Below are 22,544 nucleotides of genomic sequence, written 5' to 3' on the forward strand. Positions count from 1 at the left end.
GATGTGCATTTTGTATCCCGCTCTCTTATCTGTAATCACATCATTTGTAATTGTTTACTGAATTAACTTTATTTTTTATTTGGCAAATGTCTGATAGAAATTTTMCAACATATGTTAAAATATTATTTTGTGTTTTAACACAAATTTTAGATTTTWWAAAATTTGTAAATAGTTAAATAGTGTCRTAGTTTAGGATCTTGTTTGATAGGTTTTTAGGCAGTTGATGGTCAGCTATATTTGYCCAGTGTTGTAGTTTCTTTCTCTCATGAAGCTGTGATCCGTCATTGAGTTTCATTGGTTTTTAGCTGCTCATTGAGGCAAATAACATTCTAATAGTTTAAACACTGAGGAATTGCTTATTAGAAACTTAATTTCAGTTTATGCAGGAGTTACTGAGATGGATATGTCTGATATCTAAATTTGCTTTTAGCTCTTTGTTGCCGTTTTTTTTTTTTTTTCACCCTGTCCTACATATTCAGTCTTTCTGTAAGGAACCTGACTGGAAGGAGAGTTTCCCATAGTGGAAAATACTATCATGTGTTGACCAGTGCTGTCAAATTCTCTTCTTCTGCTCTGTCTCTCTCCAGCTCTGTTGTCTTCGTGGTGTGAGGAACTGGGACGGCTCCTCCTCCTCCGTCACCAGAAGAACAGGCAGAACGAGCCTCCGGGAAAAGTGCCCATGCAGCCCCCGATGAGCTCCATGAAACCAGGCCTCTCGCATGGGTTGGTGTCGCTTTGCTGCTGCCATTAACACATCATATGTATTCATGTTGTGTCAGCTGACAGACCACGCTAGTCGAGAAATTCTTACTAGCCGCATGGATTCAACATGATCAGTGCATGCTGTGTAGCAGGGTGCTGTATATTCGCTAAGTGATGTGCTTGTGTTGCCCCTCTGCAGAGATGGTTCTTTCCCCTACGACTCAGTTCCCTGGCAGCAAAACACCAATCAGCCTCCGGGTTCGGTGTCTGTGGTGACCACCGTCTGGGGCGTGACCAACACGTCACAGAGCCAGGTAATATTCTTTCCCTGCAAGAAGTACTGTTTGAGTTGGATCTCATCTCATGTTATCAAGACCTGAGTTTATGTYGTTTTCCCAAAAGGTGTTAGGGAATCCCATGGCCAACAACAACAATCCCATGAATCCTGGGGGTAACCCTTTGACCTCAGGGATGTCTGGTAGCAATCCGAGTATGAACTCTCCTCAGTTCACTGGTCCACAGCAGCAGTTCCCCAACAAAGGCAACTCAAACCAAGGTTACATGCAGCAGGGTATGTATGGACGACCCAATTACCCTGGAGGTGGAGGTTACGGTGGCAAGTAAGTGAACTCTGGACTTTTTACATTGTATAATTTAGAAATTGGAGCTTGTAGTAACTTTTATTGTGTTGTTTCTTGGCAAAGTTACCCTGGAGGACCAAACGCTGGACCTGGTGGGATAGGCATCCCTTCGAACTCTCGTCCTCCGTCRGATTTTACCCAACCTGCTGCTGCTGCTGCAGCCGCCGCTGTTGCTGCAGCGGCTGCAACCGCAACTGCCACCGCCACAGCAACTGTAGCGGCCCTGCAGGAGACCCAGAACAAGGACATGAACCAGTACGGACCGGTAAGACAAAGTTTGCTGCTTGGAGCAAGAATAAAACTCTTCAATTCACATTCAAATCAGTTGTCTTTTTAATTGTAGTTATCTTTGCATTTAAGTACATTTCAGTCATTACTGACGGTCCCAACTCAAGGGTAGCTGGGTGAAGTGGATATAGGCACATTACTGAACATCTACAGTTAGGGGTGGATAATTCTATAACAAAATAAAAAACCATACAATAAAAATAATTAGTGTATTGTCCATACTTTTATGGAACTTASATGGTTGTATATTTCAAGAAGTAATTATTTAATTAGCGTATGTTCTATTAAGAGGYTTATGGGTTTCAGAAAATAAGCTGCAAGTTCAATCAAATCGCCTTCTAAGTTATTTGAAAGTTCCTTAAATAATTTAGAAAGTAACCTTTAAGTTTAGGAAGTTCAGGAAGAGTTCAAGAAAGTTTTTTTGCATAGTTCTAAAAAGCATCTTCCAATACCGGTGAAGCCTGGTAGTTTGTAAATTTAATGAAAATAACCTGGATGTTTCATTAAAAGTAATGAAAATTAGACTTTAAGTCCTGGAAAATACCTCGTAGGTTCCGGAAGGCACCCTGTAAGTTCAGTGCTAGTGGATTAAAAGATGTGGAGCGAGTTCCGGAAAGTAATTTGTAAGTTCAGTCAAAGTAGCCTATAAGTTCTGGGAAAGTACAGGCGGTGTTAAGCTGCGTCTTTTCTCTCGCAGATAGTTTTGTCTTTTACAATGTGTTTTTAAAAAACAAACATTTGCTACATCAGAGATGGTTGACTGAACCCGTTTTGCTTTCCAGATGAGTTCCTCTTTCCAGATGGGACCAAACCAGGCATACAACAACCAGTTCATTAATCAGCCAGGACCCCGTGGTCCTCCATCTTTACCTGGAAACATGGCTGCAGGCATGAATGCGTCGAACATGAGTGGGCCTCCGATGGGAATGAACCAGCCCAGGGGCCAGGGCATGGGGCCGTTTGGGGCCCATGGCCAAAGGATGCCCCAGCATGGCTACGCTGGACCCCGGCCTCAAGGCCTGGGTATGCAGAGCATGAAAAGACCATACCCAGGAGAGGTGAGTGGTCTATTTAACACYCACTGTGATATTTATATGGATTTTGTGTGCTGAGTATTAGTTTTCATCCTCAGCCAAACTATGGTGGGCAACAGTATGGACCAAACAACCAGTTCCCCAACCAGCAGGGGCAATACCCCACCCCCAATGGCTCGAGACCACTGCCGTCCCCCAGCTACCCTGGACAGAGGATGCCAGGACAGCAGCTGCAAGGCCAATACCCTCCACATGGCGGTCCCATGGGCCAGTACTATAAGGTGCTTTTTGCTGAAAGTGTGATGATTAATCGACCAAAACATAAAATGTTGTATTATTAATCTGATTTATCTAATTGTAGCAAGAGCCACCATTCAATGGCCAAACAAATAACTTCTCTGGGAGTGGATACCAATATAACCAGGCTAATATGAATGGGGTAAGTAAGCTTTTATTCCACTGTCTAATTTTATTACTTGGCCCATCTTGTAATGAATATCTAACTTAAGTTCAACTGTTTTCTGCTTAGCCTCCTAGGCCGGTGGGCAACTACCCACACTCACCAGTGCCGGGTAACCCCACCCCACCAATGACTCCGGGCAGTAACATCCCTCCATACCTGTCGCCAAACCAAGATGTGAAACCACCTTTCCCTCCAGACATCAAACCAAATATCRCTGCCCTTCCTCCACCTCCAGGTCAGTTACTGAAAMATCTGAAACGAGGGAAATAAAGAATGTCCCAAAAMCTTTTTGCGGCCTGAACGTTCTTGACGTTGTCTCCTCGTCCTCGATTTCAGCCAGCCACAATGAGGAACTACGACTGACGTTTCCTGTGCGGGACGGGGTCGTGTTGGAGCCCTTCAGGCTGGAACACAACCTGGCTGTGAGCAACCACGTCTTCCACTTACGGCCCTCTGTGCACCAAACGCTCATGTGGAGGTAAAACTCGATGGAACTTTAAGTCTTCATGATTTCTCTCTGTATCTTGGAGTTGCCAAATCAMAAGTTAATTTTAACTTTTCCCCGTCAGTATTTTAYTGACTAAATCCAAATKTATTRAAGAACTAAGAAAGGGACATTTTACTACCCGTTTGGTTTTCAGGCAACTTTAAATTCAAGTTGAAATCCACCCATAGTCCTTAAACAGGGTCTAAAACGCCAAACAAWTTTTTTTGCAACAAACCAAAGGTCGTGGAGTTCAGAAACCCTGCATCAACTAAGTGAGCTTTAGTCTGGGACACACTACTCTTCACTTTATAGATTTTGAAATAGAGCTGATGTTAGCTTTTAGACGCCATAAAAGCAGTGAAATGGCCCAATAACGCACTCCAAAAAAATTGTAGCTTATTTTAGCATCGTGTGGTTTCATTATTGTGGAACCTATACAGTAGATAATATGAACATACTTCCATTCTGGCAGGTTCCAGGTTAATACTTTGCACTCAAATGCCCAGAATGTTACAAAAATGTAGGAACAAGTTTTAGAAACTTAAAWGGAAAGTATAGAATTTTGTCTCTTAAATTGTGTTTGTCTGCAGGTCAGACCTGGAGCTGCAGTTTAAATGTTACCACCACGAAGACCGTCAGATGAACACTAACTGGCCGGCATCGGTCCAAGTCAGCGTCAACGCCACGCCGCTCACAATAGAGCGAGGCGACAACAAAACATCGCACAAACCGTTGCACTTGAAACATGTGTGCCAGCCGGGAAGGAACACGATCCAGATCACAGTGACCGCCTGCTGTTGTGTGAGTAAACTGAAGTYCAGAAKGAGCAGGGAAAGAAWTCTAATATAACATTTTCTGATAATAAAAAGAAATTCAATTACTTTTTAGATTAGATTTGATCATTTTTATGAGTGTTTATGTCCATAATCCATAAAACTGCTTAACTGCAAGGAAAATAAAACTGCTCTGCGTGAAATGGTTTRTTTATGGCTATGAAATGTAAGTAGATAGAAACAAAGTGGCAATGTGTCGTAATGAGAGAGGAGCATGAATTGACCTGGAGGCATTTATAACTTGCATACCTGAGAAGGATGTGGGTGATCGTCACCACAACGTTTCCTCCCACAGTCGCACCTGTTCGTGCTGCAGCTGGTGCACAGGCCGTCAGTCCGCTCCGTCCTGCAGGGTCTCCTAAAGAAGAGGCTGCTGCCCGCAGAGCACTGCATCACCAAAGGTATAATCCACTCTCCCACGAGCCGCACTGCAATGTCCTACTTATAAGTAGACTTTTTGCTTTAAACATTTTTCCTCCCCTTTTCCTCTTTAAAGTCAAGAGGAACTTCAGCAGCGTGGCAGCGTCGACAGGGAACGCCACGCTCAACGGGGAAGACGGAGTCGAGCAAACGGCCATCAAGGTTTCCCTCAAATGTCCGATCACTTTCCGACGAATACAACTTCCAGCACGGGGGCATGACTGCAAACATGTTCAGGTGAGAYGGACGCTGTGAAAAATATCACAAGCATATCAGACATTTYTAAAGTACCTGACTAAAGACAATGATTGTTTCCTTTGTTCCAGTGTTTTGATTTGGAATCATATCTACAACTGAACTGTGAGCGGGGAACGTGGCGATGTCCTGTATGCAAGTACGTTTACTCTCGTTAGGTCCACAGTTGTATTTGTTGTCCACTTAATTGTCTCTGCATTCAGATGGAAGATCTCTTAATTACTCTTATCTCCCCATAGCAAAACAGCGTTGTTAGAAGGACTGGAAGTCGACCAGTACATGTGGGGAATACTGAACGCCATTCAAAAGTATGCAGACTTAAAGACATTTTACTGCACAAATGAGCTTTTCCCACTTTTTTAAAATTCCCTAACCATTTGACTCCAACTGTTTTCCATCAGTTCTGAGTTTGAGGAAGTCACAATTGACCCAACGTGTAGCTGGCGACCTGTGGCGATCAAATCTGACATCCACATTAAGGAGGATCCAGATGGACCACTGGCCAAGAGGTTTAAGACGATGAGTCCCAGTCAAATGACCATGCCCAACGTGATGGATATGATCGCTCAACTCGGCCCTGGACCGTCACCGTACCTGTCGATGCCCTCGGGGCAAGGTGGCAACGGTAGCGAATATGGCAGCCAAGGTAGTAGGTCTCACGCAGCTCTAGTTGTGCAAAGACCATCCAAACCTGTACGAGTGTTTACATCTGCTCTTCTGTTTTCAGGCAACAATTACCAAGGACACGGGAACTTTGACTTCCCCCACGGCGCTCCGGGTGGTACGTCGATGAATGACTTCATGCACGGTCCTCAGCTGTCTCACCCACCCGACATTCCGAGTAGCCTGATGACGCAAGACAAACCCCTGTCCCACAACATGCCTGACACAGTGAGTGCTCCAGTCGTTGTTCTTCTATTGAAAGTCGTGAATTTTCTATTTCACTTTTTATTTACATGTTCTTAAGTAAAATGCCAAAACGATGTGTATTATCCAGCCATCCGTCCATTTTCTTTAAGTAAATTTAGCACAAACTTTGCAGTGTACATTTCAATGAGATATAACCAGTTGTTTATCTCTGTTTGCTTGTGCAGCATGTAATTAAGATTTTTTTGTACATAGTAAGATTTTACAACCAGCTTTTACTTCCTGCCCATGATGGAGCAACACAGATGGTGTCACAGGGGAAAAAAGAAAATAAAWGACATCTTTCAGATGCACATCAAAGATTAGGGTGATGGCAATGAGGCTGTCAGTCTCATAAACCGGGTGCTATCACAAAAATTAATCATAGAAATATCGAAGGAAGAACTGGGTCAGAAGAGTTTGAGTGCATAATATTTTCCATTGATTATTAGTGATTTTGATACTATTGAACATCCAAGATTTTAGTAAATTGCATTCTTTTTTTCCAAAATGGATACTCCTTTTACATCTTTTATTATCTTACAAGTCTCTCCCTTGCTTTGTATTTTTTTGTAATGTTGGATGAAAGTAGATTGCTTTCATTTAAAACAATAATTAAGCTAGACTAGCAAAACTCCAAAATGACCTAACTAGCATCTTGGAAGTCATATTCCTCACGTCCCTCTCTGAATCTCTACAGATACCTCATTCTGCCGGGCCTGACCAGACGCACGGTCCACTGCAGCAGAGCTTACATCCATCTCCGCACCCCGGGAGCCAATCAGGGCAGCAGCTGCACCACAGCGGCCCCCCTCAGCCCTCACGGCAAGCACCGCTGCCTCAGCAGCARCAAGCACAGCAGCAACAGCCCACCGCCAACAACCATCCCCACACCGACCTGGCCTTCAATCCCTCCAGCAGTTTGGACAGCCAAGCGGGGTCGGACATGCCCGAGCCTTCGTTAGATGTGAGTTCTGGAAAACCCGCGGATACCGCACATCCCCCTTGGAAGTTTTACACATTTGGTTGCATTATAAAAACCAAAAAGTGAATTCATTTTATTGGAAGGTTGTGAGAAGTTTCTTCAGCTAATTCTTGCAAATCTCCTTTTCTGTCTTTGCAGCTTCTCCCTGAGCTCGCTAACCCAGACGAACTTTTGTCGTATCTGGACCCCCCAGACCTCCCCAGCAATAGCAACGATGACCTTCTGTCGCTCTTTGAAAACAACTGAGAGGCTTTCAGACACCCACACACGCAAACTTTTACCGATCGCCTGAAGCTTCCCTGAGAACCTGTGGCAGTTACTCAGTACTTGATCAACACAAAGATGCACTCCCTTTCTCTTCTTCCTCTTGTACAATTTTACATTCGCCAGCGCAGATTGACTGCAAAGAATCTCAAAGAAACTCAAAAGACACGGCAGGATTTGGCGGAGCTGCCACGTCCCTCCACTTCCTGCGGTGACACCCTTGACTGTGCAGCTATAGTTGATTTTATTTTTACACCACACACATGTACGTGTGCTCACTAGTAACATGTTGTAGCATTTTTAAAATACTTTTTTTTTTTTTCTTTTGAAGCTAAAAAAAAAAAAATGAACTCATTATATAAAGCAGAAAAATAACTGAAAAAAACTGTGCTCTCTGGCCAGTGTGTGTTATGTTTTGTAGTCTGAGAGGCAACAACTTCCTGGTGTCACTGCTCCATTCCCTGACTGGTCTGGTTAGTCGCACTGTTTTGTCCATCACCTAAAAGCACAAGAAATTTTAGCACTGCAAAAAACGAAACAAGAAAAAAAAAACAACATCTTTACAAAAAGGAATGAGATCAGTTTTCTATACATTTGCTGCCAGAGTTTTAAAAAGATTTTCGAAACAGATTGGCATCCATTTTGTCTACAATTGTGCTGTGTATTTATTTCAGTCTGTGAAGTCTGACTGAAGCAGGGAGAATTTGAAGCCTACAATAACAGAAAGTATGTACATGATGCCTCTTTTACAAATGACTGATTTTTTTTTTTWAAACAATAGATAAAAAGAAAGATTGGAGTTCCTGCCATGTTATCTGCTTCCATCTGCTCTGCATGAGCCTTATTTTCTGCATTTTGTTTTGTATCATTTCACCTCTCCTTAAATAATGTGCTGTTGAGGTAGTCTTCAAAGTGCATGTGTGCCAAGCCCTTTGTCAAATAGTGTTTTTTTTCTCTTTGTCAAATTTGTTTTGATTTTATTTAACACTAACATTGAAGGTATCAGTGGTACATCTGTCATGTATCTGCTGGTTGTTCTTTATTTTTATTTTTCCTTCGCTGCTGCATAATTACGCTGTCCATCGATATTTTTTTTTGAGAATCTGCTCACCAAAGCTAGAGGGATGAGAATGGAAATGTTTGTGTTTGCTCGGTCCTGTGTAAGGCTGCRTGTCCATGGGTGCGTCTCGATAAGTTAGAATATCTTTGGAGAGTTTATGTATTTCAGTAATTCAATTCAAAATGTGATTTATTCTATAGATTCATTGCATACAGGGTACTTTAGACATTTATTTTTCACGTTTTTGGATGACGGAAGATCCCAAATTACATTTCGCAGACATTGGAATAAAGACATGTGGTGACTACAAATGTCACATTCCCAGCAGAAGTCATGATGGCAGGTCCAGCCAATTGTTTCCAATTGTTTTTTTTTTTATATATATATATATATAATGCTGTTTTTTTTTTTTTTTGGCCTCATTTATAAACTATGACTGGTTTTTTGTTGGCATGTAATCTTTGTTCTGTATTTTTATAGAAGCTTTACATCTATGCAGTTTTCTTGTGTTACAAGCATTAATTTTAAATATATTAATGGAAGGTTTAGTGGAAGGATAAAGTCTGGTGGGAGAAAAATGAATCGCATAATTCTTTTTAAGTTGAATTACTAAAATACAGCAACTTTTTAAAATAATATAATGTATAGAGACGCACATGTATGTTTGCGTGTGTGTGTGAGTGTGCGCGCGTGTGTTTGTGCACAGGTGATGGCGAGACAAGCAATGGTTTCTTCCATCACTGCTGTGATTTTCAAAGCAGTATTGGTGTAAACCTTTTTCGTTGTTTTTTGATGTCATGTTGTTCGAGAAGAGTTGCTTTTCAGTATGCAAATGTATTATTTTTTAAGAAATGCTATTGTACTGTAAATATCATTATGTATATTTTTGTATCATCTCGATAATGTCTGTCGTCATCCGACCTAACCGCACGCGCTCCCCATCAGAGCACYAAACTTCTTCAGCAGTTTCAAACATCTCATAAGCTACACCCTAACGCACGCCGTCCTCGTTTTCCGCCTTTGTGCTCACCTTCCCCGTGACGGCTCGAGGTTGTTCTGCTCCACCTTTTTYCCCCTCCYCATGTTCTCGGATGTCAAACTCACTCGGAAGCAATACTTTCTTTTCMCACATTGATCCTAGCTGATCTCCGCTTCCTGCTAATGAATTTTAGGTTAACATTTGTTCAGTGATGGTGATTTTAAAACAAAMGAGATGTGGTATCAGCTGGCATTCAGTGTAATTATTGATCTATGTGAATATCATGTTCCTAAATGTCAATACATTGGTGGTATTTTAAAGATATATCACAACCATATTTTAAAGAAATTCATGATATTGTTTATATTTTTGTTATAGAAAAATGTGGCTTTTTAAAAAAGAAAAAAAAAGCATGAGACCATTTACATTTGTATCCCCCTTTTGTTTGTTTTTCRTTTCTCTTTCTTAAATTATTTTGTACTGGTTTTATTATGAATCTGTAAGGCTAGAAATCCAATTTCTTTCAGCTTGATTTGAATTCAACATTTTTAAAATTCTATCCGTTCCAGCTCTGAGAGCATCGACATGTTCCGTATCCAAACAATAATGAGACACAAAGTTTTAACTTTTTTTTTTTTTTTTTTAATGTATGAATCAATCCGATAAATATTTGTCGTCACCTCATAATTTCTTTTTACTTTCAAGTGAGTSAGTTCAGCATTGTAGGCAGCACCCCAAGTGTGCAGTTGCGCAATCACATTAAAGGGCCATTTCTTTTGGGGGATGTTGTTAAGAAAAAAATGTATAAAAAGGAAAATATAAATAAGAAGAAAAAAAACAGAGCGGAAAGGGGCACGTTCACAAGTCTGGCCTTGAAAGGATGCAGAGGGCAAGGCTTGTTAAATGTCCCAAAGATGTCTGTATATATGTAAATTAACATAGAAACAAGTGAACAGAAATGTATTCATTTTCCTTTGGGAATGTGCATTGTTTCTTCTGAATAATATTAATAATAATAATAATTAATAAAAAAAAAAGCTTGCAACACCTCTACTGGAAGTGGCTGACTATGGAAAATCAAACATGTTAGTTTGTGTCTGTGGGTTAACTCAGCATTTTGCCCCCCTTACTTTGTAATATACTTTTACCCTCTTCTGTTTGGGGGAACCGGAACAGCTACGTTCTAAATGTACTATTTAGCCTAAGTGTTCTAGTTTCACAGGCATACTCTGAGGTGCTAAAGCTAAAAAAATAAAACACACAGAATAAGGTTACAAACACAAACAGAAAAGCCGCTCAGCAGTGCAGAATGATGGTGGTGAAAAGAATGGGTCCTGAAGATTGTAACCAAAATCCATAATTTGTAAAAAAAAAAAAAAAAAAAAAGAATTTTGATATGAAGATTTGGGAAATGACAACAATCTAAGGTGATTCATGCAATGTGGCCATTGTCTCTATGTTTGTACATTGTATGTACAATCATTTCATACTCCAAACTGGTCAGAAAATAAAGGAACTAATTGTGATTTTTAGTCTTGCAGAACTGTATGTAGTTAGATGATGTGACAGCCTAATATTTATCTAATAAATATGTATTCAGATGATTCCTGCATGCCACTGTGTCTTGTCTTTGCTTCCTCCACAACAGGCAGTTCATTCAAGCACAAAATGTGAATTATAAGCATCAAATTTGAAGCAGCACTTTAAGATAAAATGTATTTAAATCCATATTTGCTGGATTAAGTGGACTGATATACAGAACAATGAGTACAGCCTTCATCGGTTTACCAGCTATGCACCCTGTTCAGAAATCATATGAACAGAGAGAACAGAAGTCATGGATCTTACCTTCTACAACGCTCCTGGTGGAAATTCCTTGTAAACTGSMTTCTTACCATTCTCCTCCAGGATCACGCTTTTCCCTGAATATCAGCTCCCAACTCCAGATCCATAAGCCATTATACTTATCTGTCTTATCAAGATTCATCTCCAGGCTGCCATAGCCCTTTTCAACATCAATGCTCTTCCTCCAGATGCTGTCAGATCCAGAAACTCACACTGTGCACATTAGTTTCATTGTTACAAATAAAGTTAATCTTTTTCMCTGTGTCCTGCTTCTGATACTGCATTGGAGATGATGGCGATGCTTCCCACACACAGCCATCAGCCTCTACAACAACTCTTTGATTAAAACTGTAGAAGTTACACTATATTTCCCTTTAAGATTAGCGTAAGATTGAATTTGGGGCTGCATGATATTACTATTTGTAGCACTGGTAGATTAAATGAAATAAGATGGGCCTGCGTCCAAATTCTAGCTTGTATTCTTTCAGCATGGAGTTTGTACTCATAACTTAAATGTGTACATGTGCATTTATRGGTTCTCTCACACTAGGACTATTGCAATGCTCTTTTTACCAGTCAGAACAGATGCATCTGTGAACAAAAAATGAATACTAGAACAGATGAAAGAGGAAGTTATCAGAAATTATGAATGGCTAAGGGCCATGAAATAGAACATAGCTTTTTARTTTTTTTGTTGTTGTTTTCCATTTACTGTCACAGGCTCCAGTCCAGTAGGTGGCGGTAATACGCTGTTAGCCAAACGTGAGAGACATATCAGCAACCGAACAAGTAGCTTTATACTTTCTGTAGTCATCCCTGTAGCAGGGCTGTTTACATGTCTCAGTGGTCAGACCATGTCTTCTGGGTGAGAAAATCAAGCCTTGTCGGACAAGGATGAATAAGAGTGCGTCAACGGAAGGAGTTGCTGGTGTGGACAGGGGCAGCGCTGCAGAAGCTTTAAAGGAGCACGACTACGACTGCCGCAGCAATGGACYTTACCATAGACATAATATAAAAACTCTTATTAGGTCTATGGACCGTAAGCGGCCGTGTTTCATTGGCTAATGAAACGCACGTGCGTGACCGACTCACAAACACAAGCTAATGTACGTTGTGCACTAGCAGACCGGCSGGCAGAAAGTTTTTGTGTAAGGACTCGGAAAAAGAATGGTTCTCCACTGTCAGTGGGGTTTCTGTACAGGAGATGTCAGGTATCCTGATCGAATATGTGGAGCTAAAATTCACAGATTTCCAAAATCTGAACCGGAATGCCTTGCTTGGATCAAAGCTTGTGCACGACCGCATTTTCAGCTCAACCTTCGTAGGATCAATAAGAACAGAGGAGTGTGTGCTGGTGTAAGTATTATTGCTTTGCTTTCTTTGTGTTTAGTGAATGGGGATATTTTGAGTGATTGTTTATCCATTTGAGATTCTGCTTTACAGCTTCAGTAGTGTTATCCATTTTGTCGTCTGATGAATGGAACATGTAGATTTAATTGAGCGGAATACTATTTTACCAGCTGTTTCAGTATCTATTATAAATATGTATTGCGATAAATATATATATTACAATTTATTTGTTTGTTTGTTAGCATTTTGTCGGCGGGGATGGGCCAACAGCGTCCCATCCTTATCCGACACCTGCAGAGGGAGCCCGAGTGCATAAAGCAAGGCCTGCAAGAAGAAGAGCATCAGAAAGTGCAAGTAGGCATGACGGTCAAGACAAGAGACCACGGATTGGAGCAGAGAGCTTGTAAGTACACATTTTACATACGCACCTATAACACGGTTCTGATTCAAAGTTACTTTATTATTTATCATGTGTCACAATTCACATTTTSCAAAAACTTATGAACATTACTATCAATGTCATCACATGAACATGATGCAGGAACATCAGTCACTTTYATTTCAATTATTTACAGGATGCCATCTAAATCACAGTGAAKGTTCTGAAATATTTACAGGGATACCTGCGATGCTGCGGTGAACAATGACGCAGACAAAAGGATGGGGGTGCAAACAGATGAACAGTGTAAGTGAGCATAACCAGTTTCGTCAATTTTTATTGCCTACATGTTTTTCAAATAAGGCACAGCATGATCTCGATAGAAACTTTCTAACATGGATTCCATAAACGGTGTGTCAGGCCACACTCTACATGTAGACCTTTGTGAGTGAAAACAATAGTCACAAAAATCACATCCAGTGATCATAAGAACCTGTGCATACTGCATGTGTGTCTTCTTCAGCTGAGCAGAGCCACATTGTTGCATTTCTAAGCAAAAATAGGGTAGCATGCATGCATCCAAAATGGTGGAATTTCGAGCGGCATATGGACACTTTATTTCTATTATACCTGACTGGCCACCATCACATACTTTRCCRTCGGGTGAAGCACCTAAGAAGGGAAAGCGATTACTGACCACAAAGCCACACTCRTGCAAGTCTGTAAATATTTAGATTTKTCTAAGGGCTCATTTCTTCCATGGAGTTCGTCCATGGGAAAAACTGGCTTAAAATTAAGTTCAACCAGGTTAAAAATTAAYTGAATTGATTAATTTATGTTCATAGTTCACCACTTCAGTCAAAATTGGAATGCRTATTGTATGCAATGTTGGGGAATTTGCTGCAGTAAGCTGTGTTTTTTACAGTTTGTCTCTGATTAAAATGGTTAAAGGAATGGTTAGCATTTCAKTATGAACTTAATTTGCCCCGGAAGTCGTAACACAGACCCAKAAATRAACGAMCAACGTCTCCTGGCAACGCCGACCTACAGCCAATATGCCAGTCAGGAGTGTTGCAGAAATACAGCATTTACTTCCAATGGCTTGTGTTGAATTAAAMCCGTTATACACGTAATGCTGTACAATATCTAATACTAATTAATGTAGTCTACAAAACTATTTATCTTGTTCTGTGAGTAAAACATGTATCAAATCTTCAGATCAGATTTACAACTTCCAAKGGCTATTTGAACTCTGTGTATGWAAGCAAGCATTTGTTTAAATACAAAATGTGATCTTGTGTCCTTAGGTGAACTTAATGGGGCATTGGAGAGAATCCAACAATTGAAGCTGACCATATCAAAACTCTCCCTTACTGGACCTCTTTCTAAGAGATGGTGTTTGCCTGATGAAGACTTTAAGTATTTCACCAGGTTTCCATCTAAAGAGGTCTTCTATGTTTTTTGGGCTTCTGTGGAACCTTCTGCATCAATGATTGCATACTGGTCTGAAGCAAACAGGATTGCAGCTCTTCGAGAAGCGATCAAGCTTGAGTTAACACCTGAGCATGAGCTTCCACTCATCGACGAGTTCTTTATGTTCTGCCTCCATCTGTCTGTTGGGCTGAAAGACAGAGTTCTGGCGGGGATGTTTGGGGTCAGTCACTTGCGAGTGATTCAGATCATCGTCACGTGGTCCAACTACTTGTACCTTGTGCTGGGGTCGGTACGAATCTGGATGACACGAGCGCAGGTCCGAAAGATGATGACCCCAATAGTCCGTCAGTACTGCCTCTGCACAAGGGTCATCCTTGCTTGTACTGAGCTCAGATGTGAAATCGGAGAAATGAAAACAATTTCTGAAACTTTGTTGCGCAAGAGGAAGTGTGTCACATATAAAGCTTTGGTTGGAATAGCTCCCTGTGGCGTCATCACCTTTGTGTCAAAATTATTTTCTGATTCCATCACAAATGATGAACTGACGAGGCTCTCTGGGATTTTGAAGTTACTTGAGCCAGGTGACGAGGTCATGGCACCCAAGAACTTTCATATTGACAATCTATTGAAAAATGTTGGGGCAAAACTCGTCGCATTCCCTGCGAACTCTGAGGACGGAATCAGCTCGAACCAACGGAGAGCCTGGAATGTTGCCAGGCTCCATGCTCTCGTTCACTGTGTAATTAAAAGGATAAAGGGGAACAGGCTTCTGGAGTCGACGATTCCTTTCACCCTAGCAGGAACRGTAAATCAGATCTGGTCCTGTTGTTGCTTCATGGCTAATTACCAGGGTCCTCTGGATCCTGAACGGGAGAAATGGATCAGTGACGTAAAAACGCTCTTCTAATCTGCAACAAAGGCCAGCGTTTTAATTTWAAACTAATGTTTGTTAGAAAGTAGTCTTATTTTATCTGATCTCACTCTGTAAATGTCTGTATTGTTATTTCAAGTGCAAATAAATGTTTTTCTATGTAACAAAATATTTTCATGACAATTGTTATCTGTCCATCAGTGTCCTTCAATTTCCTTCATCCATCTTTAAAGTAATAAGTCTAGTCAATTCATAATGATTTTGTTTGTTGTTCAAAAATGAAATCTACAACATATGTGACATTCTAAGAGTACAATGCTTTCTTTACTCATACCTGACTCAAGCCATCATATCGTCACCTTCCTAAAATCATAACTTTTTGACAAAAGAAGATTTTAACAAAAAAAAAAAACTTTACAAAAAATGACTTGGGCTATTATTTTACAATAATTTGTAACCTGCATATTATTGTAACTTACAATAAGTAAGGTTACATATTGAAGGTGACRATATATAACTAAATGCAGTGTATAATATATTTCTATCTTTGTATACAGTGTTACCTTGGAAAAAATACACAACAAATTTGTCAAATTCTCCTGCCGATAAGTTGATTTTTGCCTTTTTCTAAAATATGGACAATGACTTTCTTTGATCTGTAAATCATTGTCGGTAAAAAAAGTCTGAAGATTGTTAGACTCTTTACATACAGTTTTTCTTCTGAGTACGAGGATGTTTGTAGGTTGTAGATGTTTTTAATTTAATAGTTTTTACCCAACCATTTTTCTTTTTAATATTTTGATTATGAAAATGTCGGCCTCGAAATATCAATTATATCTGTGCTTGCTGACCAGATCTGCTGCATTCTGGAATTGTGATTCAGTGCTACAGAACTCTTGGCAGGGCTGCAAATGGCCCCTGGGCCACACTTTGGACACCCTTTCTTCTTGATTGGAGTAAGTTGAATGGAATCAACTTATAGGCGCCTTCTGCCACCTACTGTAAATGAGTAGGTAACACAATTAACTGCCACCTACTAAACTCTTGTTTTTTAGTTTCGTCATGAAATAATATGTATCTTAAATGTTCTCCTTATTTTCTTAATTTTCCAATTTTCTTCTAGACTCTGTACAATATTAAACTTAAGCAGACCTACCSTCAGTCTCATAATTATTACTTCCCTTCTATTTCTCTCACTAACATTTTTAAGTAAAACTGACTTCACAAATGTATCCCTTTATCAAAACCACCCTTATATCATCTAAACAACTTTGAAGACCTCTTCAGAAGGCGACGGGGGTTTGTGTTTCCTGTCTCTCCTCCAGTCTCGCGATAGCCCCGAAACCAAATGCGTTCTTACGTCATGTTTCGTGCGTATCCTTCAACGCTTGCTTCTTTTTTAACAGCGTGACTTTAGCTTGTTGAGCTGAGTGGAACAGAGTGTGCAGAGTGACAGCAGTTGTTTTAAGATGTTGATTTTGTCAAACAGGATAAAGTTTTGTTCTCTGGCGTTCACCGCCGCCCGCCTGTACAGCAGCGGACCCGCAACGGCAAATAAAAACCCCCGGGTTTACTTTGACATTGCCGCAGACAACGAGCCTCTGGGCAGAGTGACATTCGAGGTGAGCAGTTAGGAGCTGTGCAGTTTCTTCGCTTTCAGCTTGTCAGCATTATTTACTCTGCTACGAAATATTCCTCCATCCTAAAATCGTATTTTTATTTTTCAAGCTCAACGCAGATGTTGTGCCAAAAACAGCAGGTAGGTGTTCATTTATGTTTTTCATTGTTACTTCTTTTTTTTTCTTTTTTTTTTTTTTACCTGAAAATCACAATAAATTAACGTTAGTATAGGTGACAATATTAATGGAATTAATGTATGTAGAGATTGGGCACATGTCTGCTACTAAACTTGTGCAGAATTCAGTGATTTCATCTAAAGGCAGGCAGGTTTTAACTGGTTGAGTTTRGCTGGAATCCTAAAGATTTAATGCAGACAATTGTTGTTTAAAACTAATCTGCATCTGCTTTCTGGATCTCTCTTGAGAATGGAAGAAATAACAAATAACTGATATCTAATATTACTTGTAGAAAACTTCAGAGCGCTGTGCACAGGAGAACATGGATTTGGTTACAAGGGCTCCACTTTCCACAGGGTGATCCCTCAGTTTATGTGTCAGGTAGGGGATTTCCTCCCTTTATCATCCTGCTGTATGTAGYTTTTAGTAATTTTTGTTTTATTTAATTTATGTTTTCAGGGTGGAGACTTCACAAACCACAACGGAACTGGTGGGAAGTCAATTTACGGTTTGAGATTTCCTGATGAAAACTTCAAGCTGAAGCACACTGGACCTGGTAATAATGCCCTTTTGTATATTATTCACATTTCCATACTTTATTCTCTAGCAATGAAATACACGAATTTCCTCTAAAACAGTTGTGTTTGACATAAAACATGAGCTGAAACGATGGCCTCAATGTTTTCTTTTGCAATATTTGCACAACTGAAAACAAAAATGCATCACATTATCCAACTRCTTGTACTTGAAATAGTAAAATATATTCCTACCGCTATTAAAATTACCTGGCATGATTTCTACTATTGTAATGTGATTTTAARATTTTGCAATTGTGTTTTTCCTGTCAAGCAAATGCTATAGTAAGATTGTTAACGTTTTAACCCTTTCCAAACAAATCAAACAGGGTATGTTGCAAATTTGTGGCATTAGACGCAGCTTTGCATACTGGTTGATGATCAAAATATTCAACTCACAGAGAGATTATTTTCTTGATGAAGTTATAATTGGGCGGGAAGTGAAAACAGGAATTCCTGCACAGTCATTGCTGATTCATTCTCACAGGTTAACTCTGCGAGATCATAACTGGAAGTACTTTACACTTCAACTGCTAGAGTGTTTCCTRTATAACATCAGTTTTTGTGTAATGTGCACAAACAAGCTCTTTAGAAGCATTAAGACCAGAAGCGAATTGGTGACAGATGTCTACAAATAATTAAAACCTTGACATACCTTCACACTGCTTCSGTCCAAACTGATTTTCTTACAGGGWTTTTTTTTAAKAAGTGTACTTATTCATAGGKTATTAATTCCATAATTCCTCTAGCATGTCATGTCTTGAGATGAGCAAGGTAGCCATTGATTTTTTTTGTCGATAAACTCAAGTGTGTGCATGCACAGTTGGATGTTTCATGTACAACCTGTATGTGGGTGATGGAACGGACAATCAAGGGTGTGGCCTGGTTTGTTCAAACCTCCCATTCGTAGGAAAACACCTGAGAAGTGTGTTACCGTTTCAATTTACGTTAAGGGACTTGTTTTTAGTGACGGCTGGTATTTATCAGCCCTAAATCTGTATTAAAGTTCTATATGTTTAAAATGAGACAAAATGGACCAAAAATGTTTGTAAAGTGTGTAGCTCTACATTTAAAGATGTGTTTTTAGACTGACTTCTCTGTAGTTTTAAACTGCTATACTGCTATTTTAACCTTTGTTCTGATAGTAAATAAATGATCTGCGCTTTGTCCTAAGCGAAATATTGAGAAGCACAGAGGTAGTAGACAGCAAACAATGCAACGCATGTTAACTATGCTTAAAAAATKTACACTTGCAAACTGTTTTCCTTTCTCTAAACTTTCCAATAATATATTCATATGTTGTGGTTTGCAATATATGTGGGGGGTGTCAATGATTACTGGTTAAYACATGTCAATTGAGCAGTCTTGACGATTGGGTAGGCAACCACTTTGGTAAAAAAAAAAAAAAATCTGTCACGAAAACTCAATTTGTGTGTTTTTTTTTTTAAGTGCCATAAAAAATTTAAATATATCTGTTCTGCATGCATTTGGATAATTTATTGGTTTCACATTTTTAAATTGAACTATTAAATAAAAATAACGGAGATGCACTTGTATTGTTCTTGTCATGTTTATCTTTCTCCACTAGGTGGGGGTTGTGTGCAGTTTTCATAAAATCCTAATCACTGGCTTGTCTGGATGAAATACTGCGTCAGTGGTAGCATTTGGAATGAAGTCTTTTGTATAAGTCAGGGAGTCAAAAATCTAATTCTAAAACTCTGCAGTGAAAGAAAAAAATCTGTATTTTCAGCCATTGATTAAATATTTTTCTTTTATATTTTCTGTGTTTTTAGGTATTTTGTCTATGGCCAATGCAGGACCCAACACCAACGGATCTCAGTTCTTCATTTGCACCACGAAAACAGAGTGGTAGGTCCAGAAAAACCTCACCAAAAACGTTGACAAATAATTTAAGCATTTTTTTCTTTGGGGTAATGTCAGACACTCCTCAAGGGGGCTTTCAGAAATACGTTACATTCTTTCTTCATCTTTTCTTACAACTTTGGGAGGGTCAATTTTAAAATATCCACAATATAAAATTAGCTGTTTAAAGAAAATATTTCATCTTTGTGGCTGTTGATTACAAATTTCTCTACTTTGGGTTTTATTTTGTGGTTTGCATAAAAATAAAAACCCAGTCGGTGGTGACAAATGCACAAATCTGTCTGAGTCCTGCTCACACAGATCCAAACTAATATTCACACTTCACCGTCAGAACCAAATTCTTAGATACTTACCCAAATTTACTTTCTATGCATTTATTTAGATAGGAAATGGTGTATGTCCAAAATTCAGAATAAAAAGCAGGTTACATTTCTACTTGTGTTCACTTTTAAAGCACTGGAAGATGAATATTTTCCTCTGGTAAAGGTCTTAATATCCTGTTTCTATTTTAAGCCTGGTATCATCTGACAAAGCTTTGCTCTGATTTAAGAGAAAAGTATTTTGTGTGAGAGGTGAAATGTTTCCCCTTCACTGTTGGCTCAGCTGCTCGTCTTGCTTGRATATTTGTAGCAAAAGTATTCAGTCAGTCAAACACTGATTTGACAAAGGCCGATTTAAAAAGGTAATTTTTGTCAAGAAAACAGTTCCAGTCCTATCCACCATTGTCCATCGGACAATACAGATGTAGCTGTCATGTAATCATTCTTATATGGTACTCATTTCCTGTTGAAGTGGTGTTTTAATTTTTAAACACCAGAAAAGGCCCATAATGATTTATTTATGTCTTTAAGATGTATTTATCTTGATATGAACTTCAGAGGTAATTTCTTTTCCCCTTTTGGAGGGAAAAACTTTAAATTTGGTCATGAAAACAGGCTCCAAAAACCAATCGATTACTCTTCTTGAAGATAGAAGTCTTGGTCGATCACCTCGCCGTCCAAGGCAGCAGCATTAAAACGGAGCTCTTCTTCTCTCAGGCTCGATGGCAAGCATGTTGTCTTTGGCAGYGTGAACGAGGGAATGGACGTGATCAAGAAAGTGGAGTCCTACGGTTCCCGCTCTGGGCACACCTCCAAGAGGATCATGATCACAGGCTGCGGGGAGGTYGAGTAGACTCCCGCGTGAGGACCTGGTTCTGTCAGAGTCTGCTGTAATCTCAACGGAAGATACCTTTCATTATTCATGGCACAAAGAGCTACCTCTCTTTGGTGAAAATGGATGGCTGCATTTCATGTTTCTATGGTTATATTTGTTGGTTTTTACTCTGGTACCCTGTGAGGCCCTTCAAATGTGAACATATTCAGCTGTAAATCAGGTTCTATGCATTTTTAAAAATGTATAAATTAGATTATTTTTGTGAAAGTGGAATTATTTGTTAAATTTTTGTAGCAGTACGTGAATGAAATGATTGTTGTCCTAAAAAGATACTTTTTACTTGAAAAGCGTGAAATAAAGCCAATTCAAAGTTATGAAGTTATTTTGCAACTGTTTTCTTTGGTACATTGCATCATTAGATAGATTATGGCCATCATAATCTATTGCCTTAAATGATTTTACTACAGCACAGAAAAATGTAGAAAAAAACATTTAATTTTGGGAGGTTCTTGCTTTACTTGAATGACATGTTCGCTCGTCTTTCCTGTTTTGAACAGTGAGCAAGAAAAATGGACATCAGTGTCCCATTTCTCCCAAGTGAGAGCCAAGTTTTCCCAGCCAAGTGTCTGGAAAACTTGGCTTTTGTTTTCCAGACTCGGTCCCAAATGAAACATTCAGAATTTTTAACATCTGCTTAGCTAAGTGGAAAGTATCACTTCTCAGCCTTGTCACTGACTATTTTCATTTTGCTCCGTTTAAAATGAAATGTAAAAATAAAAACACAGCAAGCAAATCTCCACCAAGCATATAGATATCTAAAGCCCAGACGTAAGATCACATAAAACCAAGAAAATGAATTCTAGCATCCACAGAAATACAGAAGAATGCAAAAAWTTTTATATACTGAACCACAGACAAAACAAAACAAAAAAAAACAGCGTTTCAATGTCAAAATACTCCAGGGATTTGTTTATTGTTRTTCAAATAAGGCACATTATTTTGAACTTCACATATTTGTTTTATGATTTCAGTAAAAAAAAAAAAGTGATTATTGCCTCACATCTGCTGCATTTCAGGTTTTTATCCCTTCTTTGGTCCCAAGCAACAAGTACCATCTTACATCCTTAAGGGCACTTTGGTGAGTATTCCTATCGCTGTGTCTTTTATACATCCGTTATAGCTTCCTATGTTAATAAAGTGTATCAATCTGAAACACCAGGCTGGTGTGTTCCTAACAATCACAGTAAGACTTGACGATACAGTCAAATATATTCATCTCAAATGTGTAATACGCAGCAAAACAAAAAAAAAATAAAAAAATGATGTACCCACCAGTACTGATAACATCAGAAACACATTAATACTGCATACACTTCTTAGTAAAGACTTGCATATTTTATACAGAAAACATGATTACATTTACAGTGAATTAGTTTGGAAATATACACATATAAGACTTTTTTGATCTGAAACTCCATTCTGTCGTGTAGAAACAGACGGAGATAATCTTGTTTAAAATTCACAGTAATTCAGTTCTTTGGTAATAGATGAGATTTCACATGAAGATAACGAGAGTTACCTAAAAGAACCCATCTCATTCCACTGAGATGAATTTTTCGGAAAACCTATTTCATGACACGTATGTTAGATTCATTACAGTACAGAAATGATTCATTATTACTTGTTTTAAATGGTCAAATATGGAACAGTGAATGTTTCGAGAGGGTCTACGCTCGGCGAGGAGAGKCAGAGYGTCCTACTGCACGCGGCGGCAGTAGTAGCCGAGGACTTTGCATTTTTCACACAAGTGCTGGGGATGTTCCTTGCTCTGGTCTGACACGTCCAACCCATCTGGTTTCTCCAGAGGCCTCTGAAAGCAAGAAATCGATGCACCAAACGGGCTCACAAATGTAAATCTTTGGTTGTATTCGATCAAAT

At 39.3% G+C, this 22,544-nt stretch overlaps 3 protein-coding genes across 7 annotated transcripts in view; all 3 read left to right on the forward strand.

The window, feature by feature from the left end:
* The window catches only part of LOC103481466 (zinc finger MIZ domain-containing protein 1), a 124,021-nt gene extending 113,092 nt beyond the window's left edge, over positions 1 to 10,929 (forward strand). For 2 of the 4 annotated variants that reach the window (XM_008436925.2, XM_017310895.1), the window contains 18 exons: positions 588 to 723; positions 902 to 1,016; positions 1,105 to 1,322; positions 1,407 to 1,608; positions 2,414 to 2,689; positions 2,764 to 2,946; positions 3,027 to 3,104; positions 3,195 to 3,363; positions 3,465 to 3,606; positions 4,206 to 4,416; positions 4,744 to 4,849; positions 4,945 to 5,105; positions 5,195 to 5,262; positions 5,363 to 5,431; positions 5,525 to 5,769; positions 5,851 to 6,014; positions 6,730 to 6,996; positions 7,153 to 10,929. In XM_008436925.2, coding sequence (XP_008435147.1) covers positions 588 to 723; positions 902 to 1,016; positions 1,105 to 1,322; positions 1,407 to 1,608; positions 2,414 to 2,689; positions 2,764 to 2,946; positions 3,027 to 3,104; positions 3,195 to 3,363; positions 3,465 to 3,606; positions 4,206 to 4,416; positions 4,744 to 4,849; positions 4,945 to 5,105; positions 5,195 to 5,262; positions 5,363 to 5,431; positions 5,525 to 5,769; positions 5,851 to 6,014; positions 6,730 to 6,996; positions 7,153 to 7,260 — 2,918 coding nt within the window. In that variant the 3' untranslated portion in view covers positions 7,261 to 10,929. Of the gene's footprint in view, positions 1 to 587; positions 724 to 901; positions 1,017 to 1,104; positions 1,323 to 1,406; positions 1,609 to 2,413; positions 2,690 to 2,763; positions 2,947 to 3,026; positions 3,105 to 3,194; positions 3,364 to 3,464; positions 3,607 to 4,205; positions 4,417 to 4,743; positions 4,850 to 4,944; positions 5,106 to 5,194; positions 5,263 to 5,362; positions 5,432 to 5,524; positions 6,015 to 6,729; positions 6,997 to 7,152 lie in introns of all 4 variants that reach the window. The other 2 variants (XM_008436924.2, XM_008436923.2) reach the window with 1 other exon arrangement.
* A 1,555-nt stretch (positions 10,930 to 12,484) lies between these two features.
* Positions 12,485 to 15,585, forward strand: LOC103481468 (uncharacterized). The gene is made up of 4 exons (XM_008436927.2): positions 12,485 to 12,518; positions 12,755 to 12,915; positions 13,130 to 13,197; positions 14,199 to 15,585. The coding sequence occupies exons 3-4, from the start codon at positions 13,173 to 13,175 to the stop codon at positions 15,230 to 15,232; spliced, it is 1,059 nt and encodes a 352-aa protein (XP_008435149.1). The 5' UTR covers positions 12,485 to 12,518; positions 12,755 to 12,915; positions 13,130 to 13,172; the 3' UTR covers positions 15,233 to 15,585.
* A 974-nt stretch (positions 15,586 to 16,559) lies between these two features.
* The window catches only part of ppifb (peptidylprolyl isomerase Fb), a 10,334-nt gene continuing 4,349 nt past the window's right edge, over positions 16,560 to 22,544 (forward strand). The window contains exons 1-6 of one of the 2 annotated variants that reach the window (XM_008436928.2): positions 16,562 to 16,818; positions 16,925 to 16,955; positions 17,285 to 17,373; positions 17,452 to 17,548; positions 19,361 to 19,436; positions 20,489 to 20,988. In XM_008436928.2, the coding sequence (XP_008435150.1) occupies positions 16,666 to 16,818; positions 16,925 to 16,955; positions 17,285 to 17,373; positions 17,452 to 17,548; positions 19,361 to 19,436; positions 20,489 to 20,624 (582 nt within the window). In that variant the 5' untranslated portion in view covers positions 16,562 to 16,665 and the 3' untranslated portion in view covers positions 20,625 to 20,988. Of the gene's footprint in view, positions 16,819 to 16,924; positions 16,956 to 17,284; positions 17,374 to 17,451; positions 17,549 to 19,360; positions 19,437 to 20,488; positions 20,989 to 22,544 lie in introns of those variants that run through there. The other variant, XM_017301701.1, reaches the window with a different exon arrangement.

The sequence above is a fragment of the Poecilia reticulata genome, linkage group LG19, assembly GCF_000633615.1.
Source record: "Poecilia reticulata strain Guanapo linkage group LG19, Guppy_female_1.0+MT, whole genome shotgun sequence".
NCBI classification, from domain to species: domain Eukaryota; kingdom Metazoa; phylum Chordata; class Actinopteri; order Cyprinodontiformes; family Poeciliidae; genus Poecilia; species Poecilia reticulata.